Source organism: Entelurus aequoreus, linkage group LG09, assembly GCF_033978785.1.
Source record: "Entelurus aequoreus isolate RoL-2023_Sb linkage group LG09, RoL_Eaeq_v1.1, whole genome shotgun sequence".
In the NCBI taxonomy this organism is placed as follows: domain Eukaryota; kingdom Metazoa; phylum Chordata; class Actinopteri; order Syngnathiformes; family Syngnathidae; genus Entelurus; species Entelurus aequoreus.
The window spans coordinates 64,483,109-64,504,586 of NC_084739.1; the positions used below are offsets into that span (position 1 = coordinate 64,483,109).

At 37.3% G+C, this 21,478-nt stretch overlaps 1 protein-coding gene across 2 annotated transcripts in view; it reads right to left on the minus strand.

Annotated features, from left to right (window-relative positions):
* The window catches only part of LOC133657624 (disintegrin and metalloproteinase domain-containing protein 12-like), a 164,126-nt gene that overhangs the window by 114,293 nt on the left and 28,355 nt on the right, over window positions 1-21,478 (minus strand). For both annotated transcript variants that reach the window (XM_062059182.1, XM_062059181.1), the window contains exon 3: window positions 20,979-21,052. In XM_062059182.1, the coding sequence (XP_061915166.1) occupies window positions 20,979-21,052 (74 nt within the window). The remainder of the gene's footprint in view (window positions 1-20,978; window positions 21,053-21,478) is intronic.

Sequence of the window (21,478 nt, forward strand, 5' to 3'; positions counted from 1 at the left end):
GAAACTGGATTTGAACTCATCAGTGCGGGTTGACGGCCACTGTAGATGCGAGATAACCTGTAGTGACTCCGCTAAATTATACAAAACCCAAAACCAGTTAAGTTGGCAGGTTGTGTAATTTGTAAATAAAAAACAGAATACAATGATTTGCAAATCCTTTTCAACTTATATTCAATTGAATAGACTGCAAAGACAAGATATTTTATGTTCACACTGAGAAACTACTTTTGTTTTTGCAAATAATCAACTTGGAATTTAATGGCAGCAACACATTGCAAAAAAAGTTGTTACATGGCCTTTCCTTTTAACAACACTCAGTAAATGTTTGGGAACTGAGGAGACACATTTTTGAAGCTTTTCAAGTGGAATTCTTTCCCATTCTTGCTTGATGTACAGCTTAAGTTGTTCAACAGTCCGGGGGTCTCCGTTGTGGTATTTTAGGCTTCATAATGCGCCACACAGGTCTGGACTACAGGCAGGCCAGTCTAGTACCCGCACTCTTTTACTACGAAGCCACGCTGTTGTAACACGTGGCCTGGCATCGTCTTGCTGAAATAAGCAGGGGCGTCCATGGTAACGTTGCTTGGATGGCAACATATGTTGCTCCAAAACCTGTATGTACCTTTCAGCATTAATGGTGCCTTCACAGATGTGTAAGTTACCCATGTCTTGGGCACTAATACACCCCCATACCATCACACATGCTGGCTTTTACACTTTGCACCTATAACAGTCCAGATGGTTCTTTTCCTCTTTGGTCCGGAGGACACGACGTCCACAGTTTCCAAAAACAATTTGAAATGTGGACTCGTCAGACCACAGAACACGTTTACACTTTGCATCAGTCCATCTCAGCCGGCGGCGTTTCCGGGTGTTGTTGATAAATGGCTTTCGCTTTGCATAATAGACTTTTAACTTGCACTTACAGATGTAGCGACAAACTGTAGTTCAGGGATGTCAAACGTACGGCCCGAGGGCCGGATCAGGCCCGCAAACAGGTTTTATCCGGCCCGCGGGATGAGTTTGCTAAGTATAAAAATGTACCTGAAATTTGTTAATGAAAGAAACTGCTGTTCTAAATTTGTCCACTGAATGTCGTAATAGCAATTCTTTGTATCTTTGTAGATGATGCTACATATTTGATTTTGATTTTGATTGTTATTAAGGATCCCCATTAGCTGGTTGCCTCAACAACCCACTAGTCTTCCTGGGGTCCGCAATTCAATACAATTACAAGTAAAAGCATATAATTATAACTACACAATACAGAAAAAAATAAAAATAAATAAAAGCATCCATAAAAAAAACAAGCAAACAATTTACAGTCACAGAATAATAATTACCATATAAATATAACTACACAATATAAAACCAAACAAATCATCAACGAGCAAACTAATTTAAAAACTCAGATAAAATATTACTCTCTTTTTAAAAACCTGTTTACTTTCAATGCTGGTGAGAATTTGAGGCAGGTTATTCCAGAGCGATAAAGATCTATAAATAAAAGATTTCCGTAAAGCATTCTTCCTGGGACGAGGGAGTACAAAATGCCCCTCACTGGACGCCCTGGTATTGTGATTATGTATAGTGCTACTGTGAACTATTTGTGAACTATTATTTACAAAATAAACCACATGACTGATGATCAAACTACATAAATAACATTCTGTAATTTGATTTTGATATAAAAAATTTTTATCTTGATAGATTGAAAATTAACACCAATGAGTTGACTGATGAACATTATCACATAGTTTATTCCGAAACTATAAATAACGACAAATATACTATTAACCGCAACAGGTAATTGTAAAAAAAAAAAAAAAACATTATTAATTTGTACAATTTCAGAATGTGCTTGTTCTATTTTTAAACAAAGAAAACAATCTGAAGTTGTCTTTCTTTAAAAGTTATCGTGCCGTGATTTTACCAGTTTGGCCCACTTGGTAGTAGATTTTTCTCCATGTGGCCCCCGATTTAAAATGAGTTTGACACCCCTGCTGTAGTTACTGACAGCGGTTTTCTGAAGTGTTCCTGAGCCCATGTGGTGATATCCTTTACACACTGATGTCGCTTTTTGATGCAGGGATCGAAGGCCACGAGCATTCAATGTTGGTTTCCGGCCTTGCTGCTTGCGTGCAGTGATTTCTCCAAATTCTTTGAACCTTTTGATGATATTACGGAGCGTAGATGGTGAAATCCCTAAATTCCTTGCAATAGCTGGTTGAGAAATGTTGTTCTTAAACAATTCGCACACACATTTGTTGACAAAGTGGTGACCCTCGCCCTATCCTTGTTTGTGAATGACTGAGCATCTCATGGAATCTGCTATTATACCCAATCATGGCACCCACCTGTTCCCAATTTGCCTGTTCACCTGTGGGATGTTCCAAATCAATCAATCAATCAATCAATGTTTATTTATATAGCCCTAAATCACAAGTGTCTCAAAGGGCTGCACAAGCCACAACGACATCCTCGGTACAGAGTGTTACAAATAAGTGTTTGATGAGCATTCCTCAACTTTCTCAGTCTTTTTTGCCACTCGTGCCAGCTTTTTTTAAACATGTCGCAGGCATCAAATTCCAAATAAGCTTATATTTGCAAAAAATAACAAAGTTTTCCAGTTTGAACGTTAAGTATCTTGTCTTTGCAGTCTATTCAATTGAATATAAGTTGAAAAGGATTTGCAAACTATTGTATTCTGGTTTTATTTACCATTTACACAACGTGACAACTTCACTAGTTTTGGGTTTTGTAATATTCCCGTGCCATGTCTCTTAATAAAACCCTTACATCAAGTTTTTTATTGGCATAAAGCCTTCGCTGGGATGGTGGTGTAAAAAGTGCAAGCTGCTCCCCAGCCGTCTCCAAAGACAAATAGACACACTAATGGCTGCACCCAGTCACAAAGTAACATATGAACGCACAGTTCACATGTGCATTTTATTATCATCAGTCTGCAGATGGGTAACATAATGCCTCCGCAGGATGTGTACCTGGCTCATAGCGATGAATGACACTCGGGATGATATTATGCAACCTGGCGACATCTGGAGAGCGCACTCTGCCACCTCCCAAAACACCACTGCAGGTAATGGATGTTGTACTCAGCAACACACACACACACATGCGCGCACACACACAGCATTAATCACAAAAAAGAAGGAGCCACTTTTAAGGAGTTTCAAGAGAGGCTCATTTCAATGTTCTTACTCGCCTTAGAAAATCACTACACGCTCTTCAGAGGCGCGGACGACAAATGACAACACGGAGTACATCCTTAAAGCCCCAACATGATTCCTTCCCATTTTGAAATAATAGGAAACAATCATCTGTTTTGGGATCAAATTTCTAATCCTTATGAAATGTGCAGAACCCAAAACCAGTAAAGTTGGCACGTTGTGTAAATGGTAGGGTTGTGAACGATAAACCGATGCGACAGAGTATTCGATGCAACAAGTGAGCGATTAGATTGCATCGGTAGCAGTCTCCTCAATCAATGCGAATAATCCATGAATTCCTAGCTCAGAGGTCGGCAACCTTTACCACTCAAAGAGCCATTTTGGCAAGTTTCACAAATTAAAGAAAATAATGGGAGCCACAAAAAAAATTTTCAAATGAAAAACACCGCATACAAAGCTTAAATTGCTTTGTGCTATGTTAACCAGGGGTCTCAGACACACGCACCGGCACACACCTTAATATGGAAATTTGATGTTAGTGCGGCCCGCGAGTTTTGAATGAATGGCGCTTGATAGCGTCATACTTGCCAACCCTCTCATTATTTCCGGGAGACTCCCGAATATCAGGGCGCGATGGCACTGCTTTTGGCGCCCTCTACAGCCTGCCCAAACAGTGTACCTGCTCGACCACATGTAGAATGCGGCTTCAGCTTGCTCACGTAAGTGACAGCAAGGCGTACTAGTTCAGCAGCCACACAGCTTACACTGACGGTAGCCGTATAAAACAACTTTAACACTGTTACGTTACAAATATGCGCCACACTTTGAACCCACACCAAAAAAGAATGACAAACACATTTCTGGAGAACATCCGCACTGTAACACAACATAAACACAACACAACAAATACCCAGAATCCCATGCAGCCCTAACTCTTCCGCTCAGCCGACGCAGGGAGAGGGGGGGGGGGGTTGATGTGTGGGGGGGTTTGGTGGTAGCGGGGGTGTATAATCTAGACCGGAAGAGTTAGGGCTGCATGGGATTCTGGGTATTGGTTGTGTTGTGTTTATGTTGTGTTACGGTGCGGATGTTCTCCAGAAATGTGTTTTTCATTCTTTTTTGGTGTGGGTTCACAGTGTGGCGCATATTTGTAACGTAACAGTGTTAAAGTTGTTTTATACGGCTACCGTCAGTGTAAGCTGTGTGGCTGATGACTAAGTATGCCTTGCTGTCTCCTACGTGTGCAAGTAAAAACTACATACAACATGTGGCCTGGCTGGCACGCTGTTTGTAAATGCTTTAGAGGACAATTACTGCAGTGCAATTAGGGCACGCCCTTAATTTAGTAATTAGAGTGAAAATAGGATTATATTTGCCCTGTGAGTTTTCTAGGAGAGGCACTGAGATCCATAAGTCTCCTGGGAAAATCGGGGGGGTCGGCAAGTATGCAGCTGAGCCGCATCAGAGTGGTCAAAGAGCCGCATGCGGCTCCGGAGCCGCGGGTTGCCGACCCCTGTCCTAGCTGAATCAGTTATAGAATCATGGATCGGTTATCGCGAGACTTTGCATGGGTTGGCTAGATCAGTGGTTCTCAACCTTTTTTCAGTGATGTACCCCCTGTGAACATTTTTTTAATTCAAGTACCCCCTAATCAGAGAAAAGCATTTTTGGTTGAAAAAAAGAGATAAAGAAGTAAAATACAGCACTATGTCATCAGTTTTTTTTGATTTATTAAATTGAATAACAGTGCAAAATATTGCTCATTTGTTGTGGTCTTTCTTGAACTATTTGGAAAAAAGATGTAAAAATAACTAAAAACTTGTTGAAAAATAAACAAGTGATTCAATTATAAATAATGATTTCTACACATAGAAGTAATCATCAACTTAAAGTGCCCTCTTTGGGGATTGTAATAAGGATCCATCTGGATTCATAAACTTAATTCTAAACATTTCTTCACAAAAAAAAAAAAAAATCTTTAACATCAATATTTATGGAACATGTCCACAAAAAATGTAGCTGTCAACACTGAATATTGCATTGTTGCATTTCTTTTCACAGTTCTTTTTGACAGACATTTTAGTGAGGGTCAAACCATCAAGGCATGGGGGAAACTCTGGGTTTATGGTAATGAATGGAATAGCCTACTTGATTTAATGTTCAGTTTATGAACTTACATTCATATTTTGTTGAAGTATTATTCAATAAATATATTTATAAAGGATTTTTTAATTGTTGCTATTTTTAGAATATTTAAAAAAAATCTCACGTACCCCTTGGCATACCTTCAAGTACCCCCAGGGGTACGCGTACCCCCATTTGAGAACCACTGGGCTAGATTACAATATGCGTCAGCGTCTCTAAAACAATGCGAGAGCTGAAGCTACTCGCCAAACGCGGTAGCCGCCTAGCTGGTATTAGCACGAGTGATAAACAAGAGACAACACGGAAAATGAATGTGGAGGAGAACGAAAGCGTCAGTCTGACCGAAGGTGATAATGGAATGAGAAAGATTTTCAACGCATCGGGGAGACAGAAATCCAAAGTGTGGAAAGTTTTTGGGGTTTATAAGAAGGAAGGGAAGCTCGACAGAAGCCAGGCTTTTAGTAAATTGTGTTGAGCATCGTTGACGTACACTGGCAGCACTACAAATCTCGACCAGCATGCAAAGAGGAAACACGGCCAAGAGTACGGTGAGTTAAAACACCGTGCCAACGAGCAGGAGTGTACCTCTAGTGTTCAAAACACGATATGCTCAGGTTGAAATATTGAATCTTTGTTACCTACCTCTAGTGTTCAAAACTATGCTCAGGCTGAAATATTGCACTTTGTTGTTACTATTCTGTGCTACGTTTACCTCTGGAGTTCCCATCCTACAATTCAGCCAGACTTTTTTTGGTCCATGTCTAAAAATAAATACATTGACATGTGATTTTGTTGTTCTGTTTTTTTTGCCAGTGCCATAAAGCCACAATGCTTGGGGATTTGGAGTCTTGAATATTAACCGTCAAATCGAATCGTATCGTTCGGAATCGAATCCAATCTAATCGGTCTGTAATAAAAGGATATCGTTTTTGAATCGAATCGTAACCTGTGTATCTAGATGCATATCGAATCGTTTATCAGAGAGAGATGTGCAACCCTAGTAAATGGTAAATAAAAACAGAATACAATGATTTGCAAATCCTTTTCAACTTACACTACCGTTCAAAAGTTTGGGGTCACCCAAACAATTTTGTGGAATAGCCTTCATTTCTAAGAACAAGAATAGACTGTCGAGTTTCAGATGAAAGTTCTCTTTTTCTGGCCATTTTGAGCGTTTAATTGACCCCACAAATGTGATGCTCCAGAAACTCAATCTGCTCAAAGGAAGGTCAGTTGTGTAGCTTCTGTAACGAGCTCAACTGTTTTCAGATGTGTGAACATGATTGCACAAGGGTTTTCTAATCATCAATTAGCCTTCTGAGCCAATGAGCAAACACATTGTACCATTAGAACACTGGAGTGATAGTTGCTGGAAATGGGCCTCCATACACCTATGTAGATATTGCACCAAAAACCAGACATTTGCAGCTAGAATAGTCATTTACCACATTAGCAATGTATAGAGTGTATTTCTTTAAAGTTAAGACTAGTTTAAAGTTATCTTCATTGAAAAGTACAGTGCTTTTCCTTCAAAAATAAGGACATTTCAATGTGACCCCAAACTTTTGAACGGTAGTGTACACTCAATTGAATAAACTGCAAAGACATGATATTTAACGTTCAAACAGGTCAACTTTGTTATTTTTTGCAAATATTCGCTCATTTGGAATTTGATGCGTGCAACATGTTTCAAAGAAGTGGCAAAAAAGACTGAGAAAGTTGAGGAATGCTTATCAAAAACTTATTGGGAACGTCCCACAGGGGGACAGGCTAATTGGGAACAGGTGGGTGCCATGATTGGGTATGAAAGCAGCTTCCATGAAATACTCAGTCATTCACAAACAAGGACGGGGCGAGGGTCGCCACTTTGTCAACAAACGCGTGAGCAAATTGTGGTGAACAGTTTAAGAACAACATTTCCACGCTGAGTTGACTTGAAACTGTTTAATGTTGCACTTTTTATATGTAGAAGAAAAGTTTGGTCATTTTATTTAATCTGAGCAACAACTTGAGGCAGTTTAAAGTGGATTAACGTGGGCAGAATTATTATAGTGTTCCCAATGTTAAAATGATAAAGCCATTGTTTACAAATTTGGTAAATAAATAACCAAAAAATTGATATTTTGTTGTTTTCTTACTGTACCGAAAATGAACCGAACTGTGACCGCTAAACCGAGGTACGTACCGAACCGAAATTTTTGTGTACCGTTACACCCCTAGTACATATTATGGGCTATTGCAGGGGTGGGCAATTAATTTTTACCGGGGGCCGCATGAGCAACCTGAGCACTGCTGGAGGGCCACATCGACAATATTTCAATTACATTTTGCTCAATATTGTTTTTGATATATACCGTAAGATAAATAATAATAATAATAATAATACTTTCATTTAACCTAACTTAACTTTATACCAAAAGCACTGCTTTGGAAATCATTTGTACCCTGTTCAGAGATCACATTTAGTTCCCCTTAAACATCCTCATGTTGCACAATGAAATGTAAGCATAGGATGAAGTGTGCATTCCTGTAACTTTCTCTAGTAACAGCATTCCATGATTAATATCAATAAATTAACATTAATAATAAATGACAGTAAAATAAGCACACGTATGACTGAGGAGTCATAGTGTAACTTCGTGTGGTATTTGAGTTGTCTGACTTTTTGTGTGGCCATAAACGCACCAGTGGTTTAGTGGTATGCGTGTTGGTGACAGATGACAAGTTGGTTTTGGCCTAGTTTGTACGGCAGAAAATGACTAGTTTTTCGAGATAGAAGTGTTTAACTAATGTTTTTGGTGTGGTTATGGCCGAATATAAACAGTTTTGCTCAATAAAGTGATCGGTATAATTCCTGTCCTCGAAGCATCTCGATAGACGTTACAATAATTGAACGGTGTTCAATTGAACGGTGTTGACGAACACCGTTAGGGCCGCTTGTTGTCACCGTCACTCAAAGTTGCATTGCAAAATTACATAGAATAAATGTGTTTATTTTGTTTAGAATTTAGATGGGATTTGATTTGGTGCGCGGCATATATTTGCTGTGCGCAGAGGACGCTTAAGCAGTGCGCAATTGCGCAGGCGCGCACCTTAGAGGGAACGTTGCTTGGCAGTCCATGTCTTGTTGAAAACACGCCATTCGTTATCAACTTTTCTCTTTTTAGCGTCTCAGGTGTAAACCGTGCATCACTTAGACGTAGACTTAGACAAACTTTAATGATCCACAAGGGAAATTGTTCAACACAGTAGCTCAGTTATAATTATGGAAAGGACAATGCAGGTATAAATAGACTAATATAGCTATAAAAAAAAATCTAACATATATACGAATATATACATAATATGTGTACAGAGTAATTTATATACAGATATATTATATTATGTCTATAACATATATACAATATAAACCAATGACCATGTACAATATTACAGTATATACAGTCTATATGACAGCAGCAGCATAAAATAGAGAGTAGGTCCAGCAGGAAATAGAAAATAGACATTATAAACAAAGATGTGCACCTTCACTCACAGGTTACACACGGACATACGCCTATAAATAACACTTTTCAAAATAAAAGCAGCACAGTTATATTGCGCGCACGACATAGATGTTTTTTCAACTTTATTTTGTAATTTGTGATTGGCCTCACGCGGGCCGCAGAATGCCCAGATCTGGGCTATTGTCTGTAGGAGTTTGAGGACAAAAATATAATTGATTCCATTTTGGAAGAAGGCTGTAACATAAAAAGTGGAAGCACTGTAACTTTGCGTTTAGGCATGTATGGATTGTGACCAGCAGAGCAGAGTTCCTTGGCATATTCCCAACACACTCAGCGCAAACGTGGAGGCCAATTACCGTAAATGCGCGTGCTTTGGAAACCATTAAGGTCCCAATATTCATGGTTGAATGTCTGGCTAAAACTGGGAAGACACAGCAGGAGATAAGGAAAAACGGTCTATTTTTAGTCAAGCACGGCAGGCTTGGTTTGATGCTCCTCCTCAACACAGAAGGCACGAGGGGAAAGAACAGGTCTTTTGTTTGGATACAAAAACGGGCTTTATTCAGTTTTTGGAGATGTGGAGCGCATATTGAAAACACACAGAGGATGTTGCGATGGGGATTTCTGCCAGAAACATAATGATGTGGATGCGACGTTAGCCGTGTGTTTCAGAAGGACCCTTTCCTCTTTTCTTTTCCTGCCGCAAAAGAATGAAAGGAAATGTTCTCATTGGGAAGCGAACAAGGTTTTTCTGCACGAGGCCGCTGGTGCGCGCAGACAAATGGGTTGTGTTCAGGATTTGAGTAAAGGGGTGGGGGAGAATAAAGGTGGTTCATAGTCACCATGTCGTGTAATGAACTGATTATGTTGCGGCTCTTGAAATGCAGATTGTAGGAATTGTCCTCGTCGGGCAAGTCACATCACAATCATTTTTAACAGGCACTGTTTTCAGTCAAAAACTAAAAAGCCTGCAGAAGAAAACAACATTTGAGAAATGATTGTACAAAACCCAAAAGCAGTGAAGTGGGCACGTTGTGTAAATGGTACATGAAAACAAATATATCCAATTGAATAGACTGCAAAGACAAGATACTTAACGTTCAAACTGGAAAACTAATATTAGCTCATTTGATGCCTGTAACATGTTTCAAAAAAGCTGGCAGAAGTGGCAAAAAAGACTGAGAAAGTTGAGGAATGCTCATCAAACACTTATTTGGAACATCCCACGGGAGGTGGGTATAAAAGCAGCTCCCATCAAATGCTCAGTCATTCACTAACAAGGACGGGGCGAGGGTCACCACTTTGTGAACAAATGCGTGAACAAATTGCAGAACAGTTTAAGAACAACATTTATCAACCAGCTATTGCAAGGAATTCAGGGATTTCACCATCTACGGTCCGTAATATCATCAAAAGGTTCAAAGAATCTGGAGAAATCACTACACGTAAGCGATGATATTACGGACTTTCAATCCCTCAGGCGGTACTGCATCAAAAAGCGACATCGGTGTGTAAAGGATATCACCACATGGGCTCAGGAACACTTCAGAAAAACCACTGTCAGTAACTACAGTTGGTCGCTACATCTGTAAGTGCAAGTTAAAACTCTACTATGCAAAGCCACAGCCATTTATCAACAACACCCAGAAGCGCCGCCGGCTTCTCTGGGCCCCGAGCTCTTTTAAGATGGACTGATGCAAATTGAAAATGTGTTCTGTGGTCTGACGAGTCCACATTTCAAATTGTTTTTGGAAACTGTGGACGTCGTGTCTTCCGGAACAAAGATGAAAAGAACCATCCGGATTGTTCTAGGTGCAAAGATCAAAATTCAGCATCTGTGATGGTATGGGGGTGTATTAGTGCCCAAGACATGGGTAACTTACACATCTGTGAAGGCGCCATTAACGCTGAAAAGTACATACAGGTTTGGGAGCAACATATGTTGCCATCCAAGCAACGTTATCATGGACGCCCCTGCTTATTTCAGCAAGACAATGCCAAGCCACGTGTCACAACAGCGTAGTTTCATAGTAAAATAGTGCGGGTACTAGACTGGCCTGCCTGTAGTCCAGACCTGTCTCCCATTGAAAATGTGTGGCGCATTATGAAGCCTAAAATAGCACAACGGAGACCCCCGGACTGTTGAACAACTTAAGCTGTACATCAAGCAAGAATGGGAAAGAATTCCACCTGAGAAGCTTCAAAAATGTGTCTCCTCAGTTCCCAAACCTTTACTGAGTGTTGTTAAAAGGAAAGGCCATGTAACACAGTGGTAAAAATGTCCCTGTGACAACTTTTTTGCAATGTGTTGCTGCCATTAAATTCTAAGTTAATGAATATCTTGTCTTTGCAGTCTATTCAATTGAATATAAGTTGAAAAGTATTTGCAAATCATTGTATTCTGTTTTTATTTACCATTTACACAACGTGACAACTTCACTTGTTTTGGGTTGTGTAATATTGTGGCCGTATGACATTTTCCTGTGCGTAAAGCTCTATTTCCTCGGCTCAAAAGGTCATAAAGAACTATAATGAGACCTAAAGGTCACGATTATAGAGCCAATCATTTGGCAGGGATCAGTCAAGTGTGAGTCACACGCAGCCCAGCAGTGACGAACATTCACAGACCGGTGTGGGCAAAATAATAAACACAAGGCAGCGGAGATATTCCTACTAACAACGTGCGAGAAAACACACCCAAGTCGGGGTACCGCGTATCCACCGACGTCATTGGAAATGCTGGAGACGAGACGGAGCGAGGTCAGAGACCACCTGTCCAGAAGAGGCTGCACATATCAAGAGGACACATCTGGCCGAGCGGATGGGAATGGCCGCCTGAACCAGGACCTCAAACCTGGTGACGGATGACTCACAGGTCGGGGGAAGAATAGGAGAGGGGGGGAGGGTTCGATCGGTGGAAGTGAATTTGCGAGATGTGTGCAGGGGAATAATGAAAAAAAGTTTATTTTTAAAACGTGTCGCTAGGTCCCTATTCTACTACATTAGGCCCGGGCAATTATTTTGACTCGGGAGGACACATTTAGGTGTCAAACCCAAGGCCCCGGGGGCCCGCGACATCACCTTATCTGGCCCGCAAACACCTGGAAATTATATGTGTCAATAAAATACTTCATATTTTCTCACTAAATGTAATTGATTGTTTTCATTTTAACAGAAAAATATATATGTTGGTTGGTAGGCTAATATAGACACTTACATCATGTGTTGTCTTCATTATAACACTTATATAATACTTTTAAAGTAATTTTGATAGTAGGCTAATATAACTAATATAGACACTTACAACATGTGTTGTCTTCATTATAACACCTATATAAGACTTTTAAAGTAATTTTGATAGCAGGCTAATATAGCTAATATAGACACTTTCATCATGTGTTGCCTTCACTATAAGACGTATAAAGTAATTTTGATAGTAGGCTAATATAGCTAATATAGACACTTACATCATGTGTTGCCTTCATTATAACACTTATATAAGACTTTTAAAGTCATTTTGATAGTAGGCTAATATAGCTAATATAGACACTTACATCATGTTTTGCCTTCATTATAACACTTATATAAGACTTTTAAAGTCATTTTGATAGTAGGCTAATATAGCTGATATAGACACTTACATCATGTGTTGTCTTCATTATAACACTTATATAAGACTTTTAAAGTCATTTTGATAGTAGGCTAATATAGCTAATATAGACACTTACATCATGTGTTGTCTTCACTATAACACTTATATAATACTTTTAAAGTCATTTTGATAGTAGGTTAATATAGCTAATATAGACACTTACATCATGTGTTGCCTTCATTATAACAGTTAAGACTTTTAAAGTCATTTTGATAGTAGGCTAATATAGACACTTACATCATGTGTTGCCTTCATTATAACACGTATATAAGACTTTTCAAGTCATTTTGATAGTAGGCTAATACAACTAATATAGACACTTACATCATGTGTTGTCTTCATTATAACACTTATACAAGACTTTTAAAGTCATTTTGATAGTAGGATAATATAGCTGATATAGACACTTACATCATGTGTTGCCTTTATTATAACACTTATATAAGACTTTTAAAGTCATTTTGATTGTAGGCTAATATAACTAATATAGACACTTACATCATGTGTTGTCTTCATTATAACACTTATATAAGACTTTTAAAGTCATTTTGATAGTAGGCTAATATAGCTAATATAGACACTTACATCATGTGTTGTCTTCATTATAACACTTATATAATACTTTTAAAGTCATTTTGATAGTAGGTTAATATAGCTAATATAGACACTTACATCATGTGTTGCCTTCATTATAACAGTTAAGACTTTTAAAGTCATTTTGATAGTAGGCTAATATAGACACTTACATCATGTGTTGCCTTCATTATAACACGTATATAAGACTTTTCAAGTCATTTTGATAGTAGGCTAATACAACTAATATAGACACTTACATCATGTGTTGTCTTCATTATAACACTTATAGAAGACTTTTAAAGTCATTTTGATAGTAGGCTAATATAGCTAATATAGCTAACACTTACATCATGGGGACGGCGTGTTGAAGTTGGTATTTAATCCGATTAAATATATCCATGTGCACATGTTGACTGTACATCAAAGAATGAACTCAACTTTATTTTACGCATTTGAGAAACTCCGTGGCAGAGCGTTGTTGTTTTGGAAAGTTCCGTGACACAACCCGTCACCGACATCGGGTTGTGATTTTGCGCTACGCTCGTTTCCTCGGCGACCGTTGTTTGAAAATGTCAAAGGAGCACAAGCGAAGTAAAAAATATTACAGCGCCACTCCCTGGAATAAGAACCCCCTGGCATGAAACAAGGCATGAGTCAGCGATGGCATCATTCTGTGGAGACTGTACATTTTCCCCCAGCCTTGTTGTCCGCCCTCCCCCCGTGTTGATGTGCATATCACCATATTTATGAACTCCACATGATCCCCGCCCTTCGCCGTTCACTGTTATTCTGGGCCGTCTAGAGGGGGGTCGATGAGAACAGAGAACGAGGAGAGAACAAGCACGTCCTCAGAGTTTGACTCTGCCTACTCAGAATCGGCTTTCATCTTCGCGGGCCCTTCGGAGAAAGTGAACTTTGAAAAAGGGCAAACTCACAAGGGGACATATTATTTTCTCCATCCTCGAATAGACTATATCAGGGGTGTCAAACGTACGGCCCGTGGGCCGGATCAGGCCCGCAAACAGACTTTCTCCGGCCCGCAGGATGAGTTTAATAAGTATAAAAATGAGCTATAATTTTTGAATGAAAGAAACTGCTCTTCTAAATGTATGCTGAAACTATTTGTATATTCTTTATGCTAGGTTCACACCAACTTTATGTAAAACCAACACAGGATTACAAATCCATTCTCTTTTGCATCATTGCCTTTTTTATACGATGATCATTGTTTCTGTACTTCTGCTGTTTGATGTTGCAATTTGACATTACTGTCTATAATTTTTCTGTATGAAAATGTTAATAATAAAGAGAATATGTTACGTTTAAAAGAAATGCCTTTTATTATTGTCAACTAGCATAAGAAATGAAATATAGATATTTATTAAGATGACAAAGAAATAAAAGAAATGGAGATATAAAACATAATATAACGGGAAAAAAAAGAGAAATTGAAAAAATAAATGAATATAAAAAATAAAAGAAATGCCTTTTATTATTGTCAACTAGCATAAGAAATGAAAGATAGATATTTATTAAGATGACAAAGAAATAAAAGCAATGAAGATATAAAACACAACGGGAAAAAAAGAGAAATTGAAAAAATAAATGAATTTAAAAAATAAAAGAAATGCCTTTTATTATTTTCAACTAGCATAAGAAATGAAAGATAGATATTTATTAAGATGACAAAGAAATAAAAGAAATGAAGGTATAAAACACAACGGAAAAAAAAGAGAAATTGAAAAAATAAATGCATTTAAAAAATAAAAGAAATGCCTTTTATTATTGTCAACTAGCATAAGAAATGAAAGATAGATATTTATTAATATGACAAAGAAATAAAAGAAATGAAGATATAAAACATAATAACGGAAAAAAAAGAGAAATTGAAAAAATAAATGAATATAAAAAATAAAAGAAATGCCTTTTATTATTGTCAACTAGCATAAGAAATGAAAGATAGATATTTATTAAGATGACAAAGAAATAAAAGAAATGAAGATATAAAACATAATAACGGAAAAAAAAGAGAAATTGAAAAAATAAATGCATTTAAAAAATAAAAGAAATGCCTTTTATTATTGTCAACTAGCATAAGAAATGAAAGATAGATATTTATTAAGATGACAAAGAAATAAAAGCAATGAAGATATAAAACACAACGGAAAAAAAAGAGAAATTGAAAAAATAAATGCATTTAAAAAATAAAAGAAATGCCTTTTATTATTGTCAACTAGCATAAGAAATGAAAGATAGATATTTATTAATATGACAAAGAAATAAAAGAAATGAAGATATAAAACATAATATAACGGAAAAAAAAGAGAAATTGAAAAAATAAATGAATATAAAAAATAAAAGAAATGCCTTTTATTATTGTCAACTAGCATAAGAAATGAAAGATAGATATTTATTAAGATGACAAAGAAATAAAAGCAATGAAGATATAAAACACAACGGAAAAAAAAGAGAAATTGAAAAAATAAATGCATTTAAAAAATAAAAGAAATGCCTTTTATTATTGTCAACTAGCATAAGAAATGAAAGATAGATATTTATTAATATGACAAAGAAATAAAAGAAATGAAGATATAAAACATAACGGAAAAAAAAGAGAAATTGAAAAAATAAATGAATATAAAAAATAAAAGAAATGCCTTTTATTATTGTCAACTAGCATAAGAAATGAAAGATAGATATTTATTAAGATGACAAAGAAATAAAAGCAATGAAGATATAAAACACAACGGAAAAAAAAGAGAAATTGAAAAAATAAATGCATTTAAAAAATAAAATAAATGTCTTTTATTATTGTCAACTAGCATAAGAAATGAAAGATAGATATTTATTAAGATGACAAAGAAATAAAAGAAATGAAGATATAAAACACAACGGGAAAAAAAGAGAAATTGAAAAAATAAATGAATTTAAAAAATAAAAGAAATGCCTTTTATTATTGTCAACTAGCATAAGAAATGAAAGATAGATATTTATTAAGATGACAAAGAAATAAAAGAAATGAAGATATAAAACATAATATAACGAGAAAAAAAAGAGAAATTGAAAAAATAAATGAATATAAAAAATAAAAGAAATGCCTTTTATTATTGTCAACTAGCATAAGAAATGAAAGATAGATATGTATTAAGATGACAAAGAAATAAAAGAAATGAAGATAAAAAACATAATAAATAATAAACATAATATAACGAAAAAAAAGAGAAATTGAAAAAAATAAATGAATATAAAAACTGTGTGGAAAACAGTATACTGAGTTTTTCACCTTTTTTTTTTACTTATTTGTTTATCATATTTCCTTTTTTTATTACATTATGTGTTTTGTCCTGTATATAATAAAACAAAAAGAGAAATCAAATAAATAGATACATCTAAAAAAATGTGGGGAAAACTTAGTATACTGAGTTGTTCACATTTTTTTCTTATTTCTGTTGTAACAATGCACTATAGAGCTTTATAATCGTGTCAGAGCCTGATTTAAAGCGTCAGGATCGCATCAAAGCGTAATAAAGTTCAATAAAGCGTAATAAAACGTATCAAAGCGTGATTTAAAGCGTATCAAAGCGGGATCAAAGCGGCATCAAATCGTGAGGAACGGTAACAAAGCGGCAACTAAATCGTATCAGAGCGTATCAAAGCTTAACATTACTTCGGAGATCGGGATATTCGTGGAAAAATTGACAAAAATGACGGCGCTTTAAAGCGCGGCAAGCGCCGTTGGTGTGAACCAGGCATTATGTATACTTTATGTATGATCAATGAAATGAGTCCAAATTTACAAATGTTGTTGTAGATCAGGGGCCGTACTTATCAAGCTTCTTAGAATTACTCCTAAGAAGTCTGCTAAGAGTTGACTTAAGAGTAAATAAATTATTCGCTGAAAGCTGCACTTAAAAGTTAGTTATCAAGCATCTTACTCACACTTTCAGCGAAGTGTAGGACTGAATCTTAAGTGTCACACTCAGAGCTGAATTACGACATTACTATGTGCCGTAAACGGAATTTTAGGTGACGTCATTTCTGTGTCCATAGAAATGACCAATCACGGAAGGGAATCCGTTGTCTAAGAATAAAGAAATATCTTGGAAATATTTAAGTGGACAATGGGAGTGTATATTTTGACAATAAATTACAAAATAATACAAAACAAACTAGTCCCCGCCGGCACTCACGCTACCGCTCCCTCTCTTCTATCGCCCACACACTCACTGACGTCACTCACCTCACGGCCACACACATACGCTACTGTCATAACATTTTCTTTCCAATTCATTAATTAGGCAACTAATTTGAAACTGGTGTGGGTGGCTCTATATATACTAGCCCACTGCAATCGAAAAGTATTAAATATGTGACAAAAATAATATCCGCTCTGTCTAAACGATACCGTTTGATCAGCTGCTCGTCATCAAAAAAAAAACAAAACATTGTTCCGTTCCCTGAAAGTTCGCGCACGTCTCTCTCGCCTCAGTGCCACCCCCTGCTGGCAACTCCTAACCACTTAAGACACCTCTGAAGGTCTCTCAAATATCGTGGAGAGTAGGAGTGATTCTTAGACTTAAGAACGTTGATAAAAAGCTTTTATTCTTAAGTTTGAGAGTAGGACTAAATTTCGCAAATTCTCAGGACTTAAGTGTAAAATGGCACTCTAAGAAGCTTGATAAGTACGGCCCCAGGGGTCCCCAAACTTTTTGACCAAGGGGCCGCATTGGGTTAAAAAAAATATATATACATACATACATACATACATACATACATACATACATTTTCTACCGCTTATTCCCTTCGGGGTCGCGGGGGGCGCTGGAGCCTATCTCAGCTACTACATACATACATACATACATATATATACAGTGCCCTCCAAAAGTATTGGAACAGTTATTTTTGTTGTCGACTGAACACATTTGGGTGTGACATCAAAAGATGAATATGAGACAAGAGAGCAACATTTCAGCTTTCATTTCCAGGTATTTACATCTGGATCTGATACACAACTTAGAAGATAGCATTATTTGTAATGGAACACAACATTTTTAGGTGAACAAAAGTATTGGAACATATAAACTTAAAATAGATTAAAGTGAATAAGACTTAATATTTATTTGCAAATCCTTTGCTTTCAATAAGTGCATCAAGCCTGTGAGCCACTGACATCACCAACCTTTTGCATTCTTCTTTTGTGATGATTTTCCAGGCTTTCGCCGCAGCCTCTTTCAGTTGTTTGTTTTGGGGAGTTACTCCCTTCAGTCTCCTCTTCAGCAGGTCAAATGCACGCTCTTTTGGAGACTGACTTGGCCAGTCTAAAACCTTCCACTCCTTGCCCCTGATCAACTCCTTTCTTGTTTTGGTGGTTATCTTGCTGCATGATGAAGGATCTCCCAATCAGTGTGGTTGCATCTTTCTTTAAATTAGCAGACAAAATGTTTCTGTAGGCTTCTGAGTTCATTTTGCTGCTGCCATCATGTGTTACATCATCAATGAAGATGACGTCCAAGAAGAAGCCATGACATGATGTTTCACAGATGAGCTTGTATGTTTGGGATCATGAGCAGATTCTTTCTTTCTCCAAACGTTCGCCTTTCCATCACTTTGAAATAAGTTAATCTTTGTCTCATCAGTCCCATAAAACTTTTTTCCAGCATTTTTGAGGCTCATCTCTGTACCTTTTGGCAAATTCCAGCCTGGCCTTCCCGTTCTTCTTGCTAATGAGTGGTTTGCATCTTCTGGTGTAGCCTCTGTACTTCTGTTCATGAAGTCTTCTGCCAACAGTACATTGTGATACCTTCACTCCTGCCCTCTGGAGGTCGTTGCTGATGTCACTAACAGTTGTTCTTTATAGCTCTCACAATGTTTCTGTCATCAACTCCTGATGTTTTTCTTGGTCTACCTGTTCCACGTCTGTTGCTTAGTACACCAGTGGTTTCTTTCTTCCTCAGGACATTCCAAATGGTTGTACTGGCTATGGCCAATGTTTGTGCAATGGCTCTGATTGATTGTCCATCTTCTCTCAGATTCACAATTGCTTCTTTTTCACCCATAGACAGCTCTCTGGTTTTCATGTTGGTTCCACCTCTAAATGCAGTCTGCACAGGCAAAACCTATCCTACCCAATCTGAAACTGAGCTCAGACATTCAGTGCTATTTATTGTTTGAATAATCAATGTCATTTGGAGACACCTGGGCAACAAAACACACCTGTCAGTCACATGTTCCAATACTTTTGCTCACCTAAAAATGTTGTGTTCCATTACAAATAATGCTATCTTCTAAGTTGTGTATCAGATCCAGATGTAAATACCTGGAAATGAAAGCTGAAATGTTGCTCTCTTGTCTCATATTCATCTTTTGATGTCACACCCAAATGTTTTCAGTCGACAACAAAAATAAGGGAACTGGCCTCACTGTTCCAATACTTTTGGAGGGCACTGTGTGTATATATATATATATATATATATATATATATATATATATATATATATATATATATATATATATATATATATATACATACACTACCGTTCAAAAGTTTGGGGTCACCCAAACAATTTTGTGGAATAGCCTTAATTTCTAAGAACAAGAATAGACTGTCGAGTTTCAGATGAAAGTTCTCTTTTTCTGGCCATTTTGAGCGTTTAATTGACCCCACGAATGTGATGCTCCAGAAACTCAATCTGCTCAAAAGAAGGTCAGTTTTGTAGATTCTGTAACGAGCTAAACTGTTTTCAGATGTGTGAACATGATTGCACAAGGGGTTTTCTAATTATCAATTAGCCTTCTGAGCCAATGAGCAAACACATTGTACCATTAGAACACTGGAGTGATAGTTGCTGGAAAAGGGCCTCTATACACCTATGTAGATATTGCACCAAAAACCAGACATTTGCAGCTAGAATAGTCATTTACCACATAAGCAATGTATAGAGTGCATTTCTTTAAAGTTAAGACTAGTTTAAAGTTATCTTCATTGAAAAGTACAGTGCTTTTCCTTCAAAAATAAGGACATTTCAATGTGACCCCAAACTTTTGAACGGTAGTGCACATACATATACATATACATACATACACATACACATACATATACATATACATACATATACATATATACAGGATATATATATACACATACATATATATATACATACACATATATATTCATACACATATATATACATTATATACATACATATATACATGTATATAAGCTTAAATGCCTTTTCTTAGGAGTACTCACCTTTTGTTTATTTTTGGTTTAAGCATTAGACACCTTTTTACCTTCACACTGCCTCCCGCTGTTTCCGACATCTACAAAGCAATTAGCTACCGGCTGCCACCTACTGATATGGAAGAGTATTACACGGTTACTCTGCCGAGCTCTAGACATTTGCATACTATAATTACTGGTGTGCAAAAAATATTTTTAACCCAAATAGGTGAAATTAGATAATCTCCCATGGCACACCCGCAGCACAGTGGTTGAAAAACACTGATGTAGACCACAAGGACGTCTTTTAAATTTAGAAAAAAATCATAATATGACCCTTTTAATGCGCCTGATAATCCGGTGCGCTCTATGGTCCGGAAAATACGGTAAGTATAAAAATAAAAAAAACATTAAGATTTTGATGTTTTCAGATTGTGCTTGTTCTATTTTTAGAAGTTAAGTTGTTTATACTTTTAAGTAATCATGCCATGGTTTTACCAGTCTGGCCCACTTGGCAATACATTTTCCTCCAAGTGGGCCCTGAGCTAAAATGAGTTTGACACCCCTGGACTACATCATCCTCCACACTCGCAGCTCCAGCACGTTCATCTGTTTGTGATTAAAAAAATACATGTTGCCTTTCTTCTTCACAATGACCACGGCGCGCAAAAACAAATGACATTGAAACTCACTGGTTTTTCTCCAGCAGCAGGACCAGCTGCTCGCCTTCAGCCAGTACCAGCAGCCGCAATGACGAAGGATAACCCTGGAACACCAAAAAGAAGAAGAGGGGGGGTAAATGGCGTGGACGTGTCACACTTCACCTCTTATTGACACCAAGCAGGATGTGAAGAGGCACAATGGAGCTGCGGGGAAAAGGAAGTCCCGATAAAATACACGACACAGACAAAAGTATTGGGACATTCCCCCCAACAGGACGGGGAAATGGACCAACGAGTGGTGCCGAGTTAGCAGCAAAAAGTTGTCACAGGGGCATTTTTATCACTGTGTTACATGGCCTTTCCTTTTAACAACGCTCAGTAAACATTTGGGAACTGAGGAGACACATTTTTGATGCTTTTCAGGTTGAATTCTTTCAATTTCTTGCTTGATGTACAGCTTAAGTTGTTCAACAGTCCGGGGGTCTCCGTTGTGCTATTTTAGGCTTCATAATGCGGCACACATTTTCAAT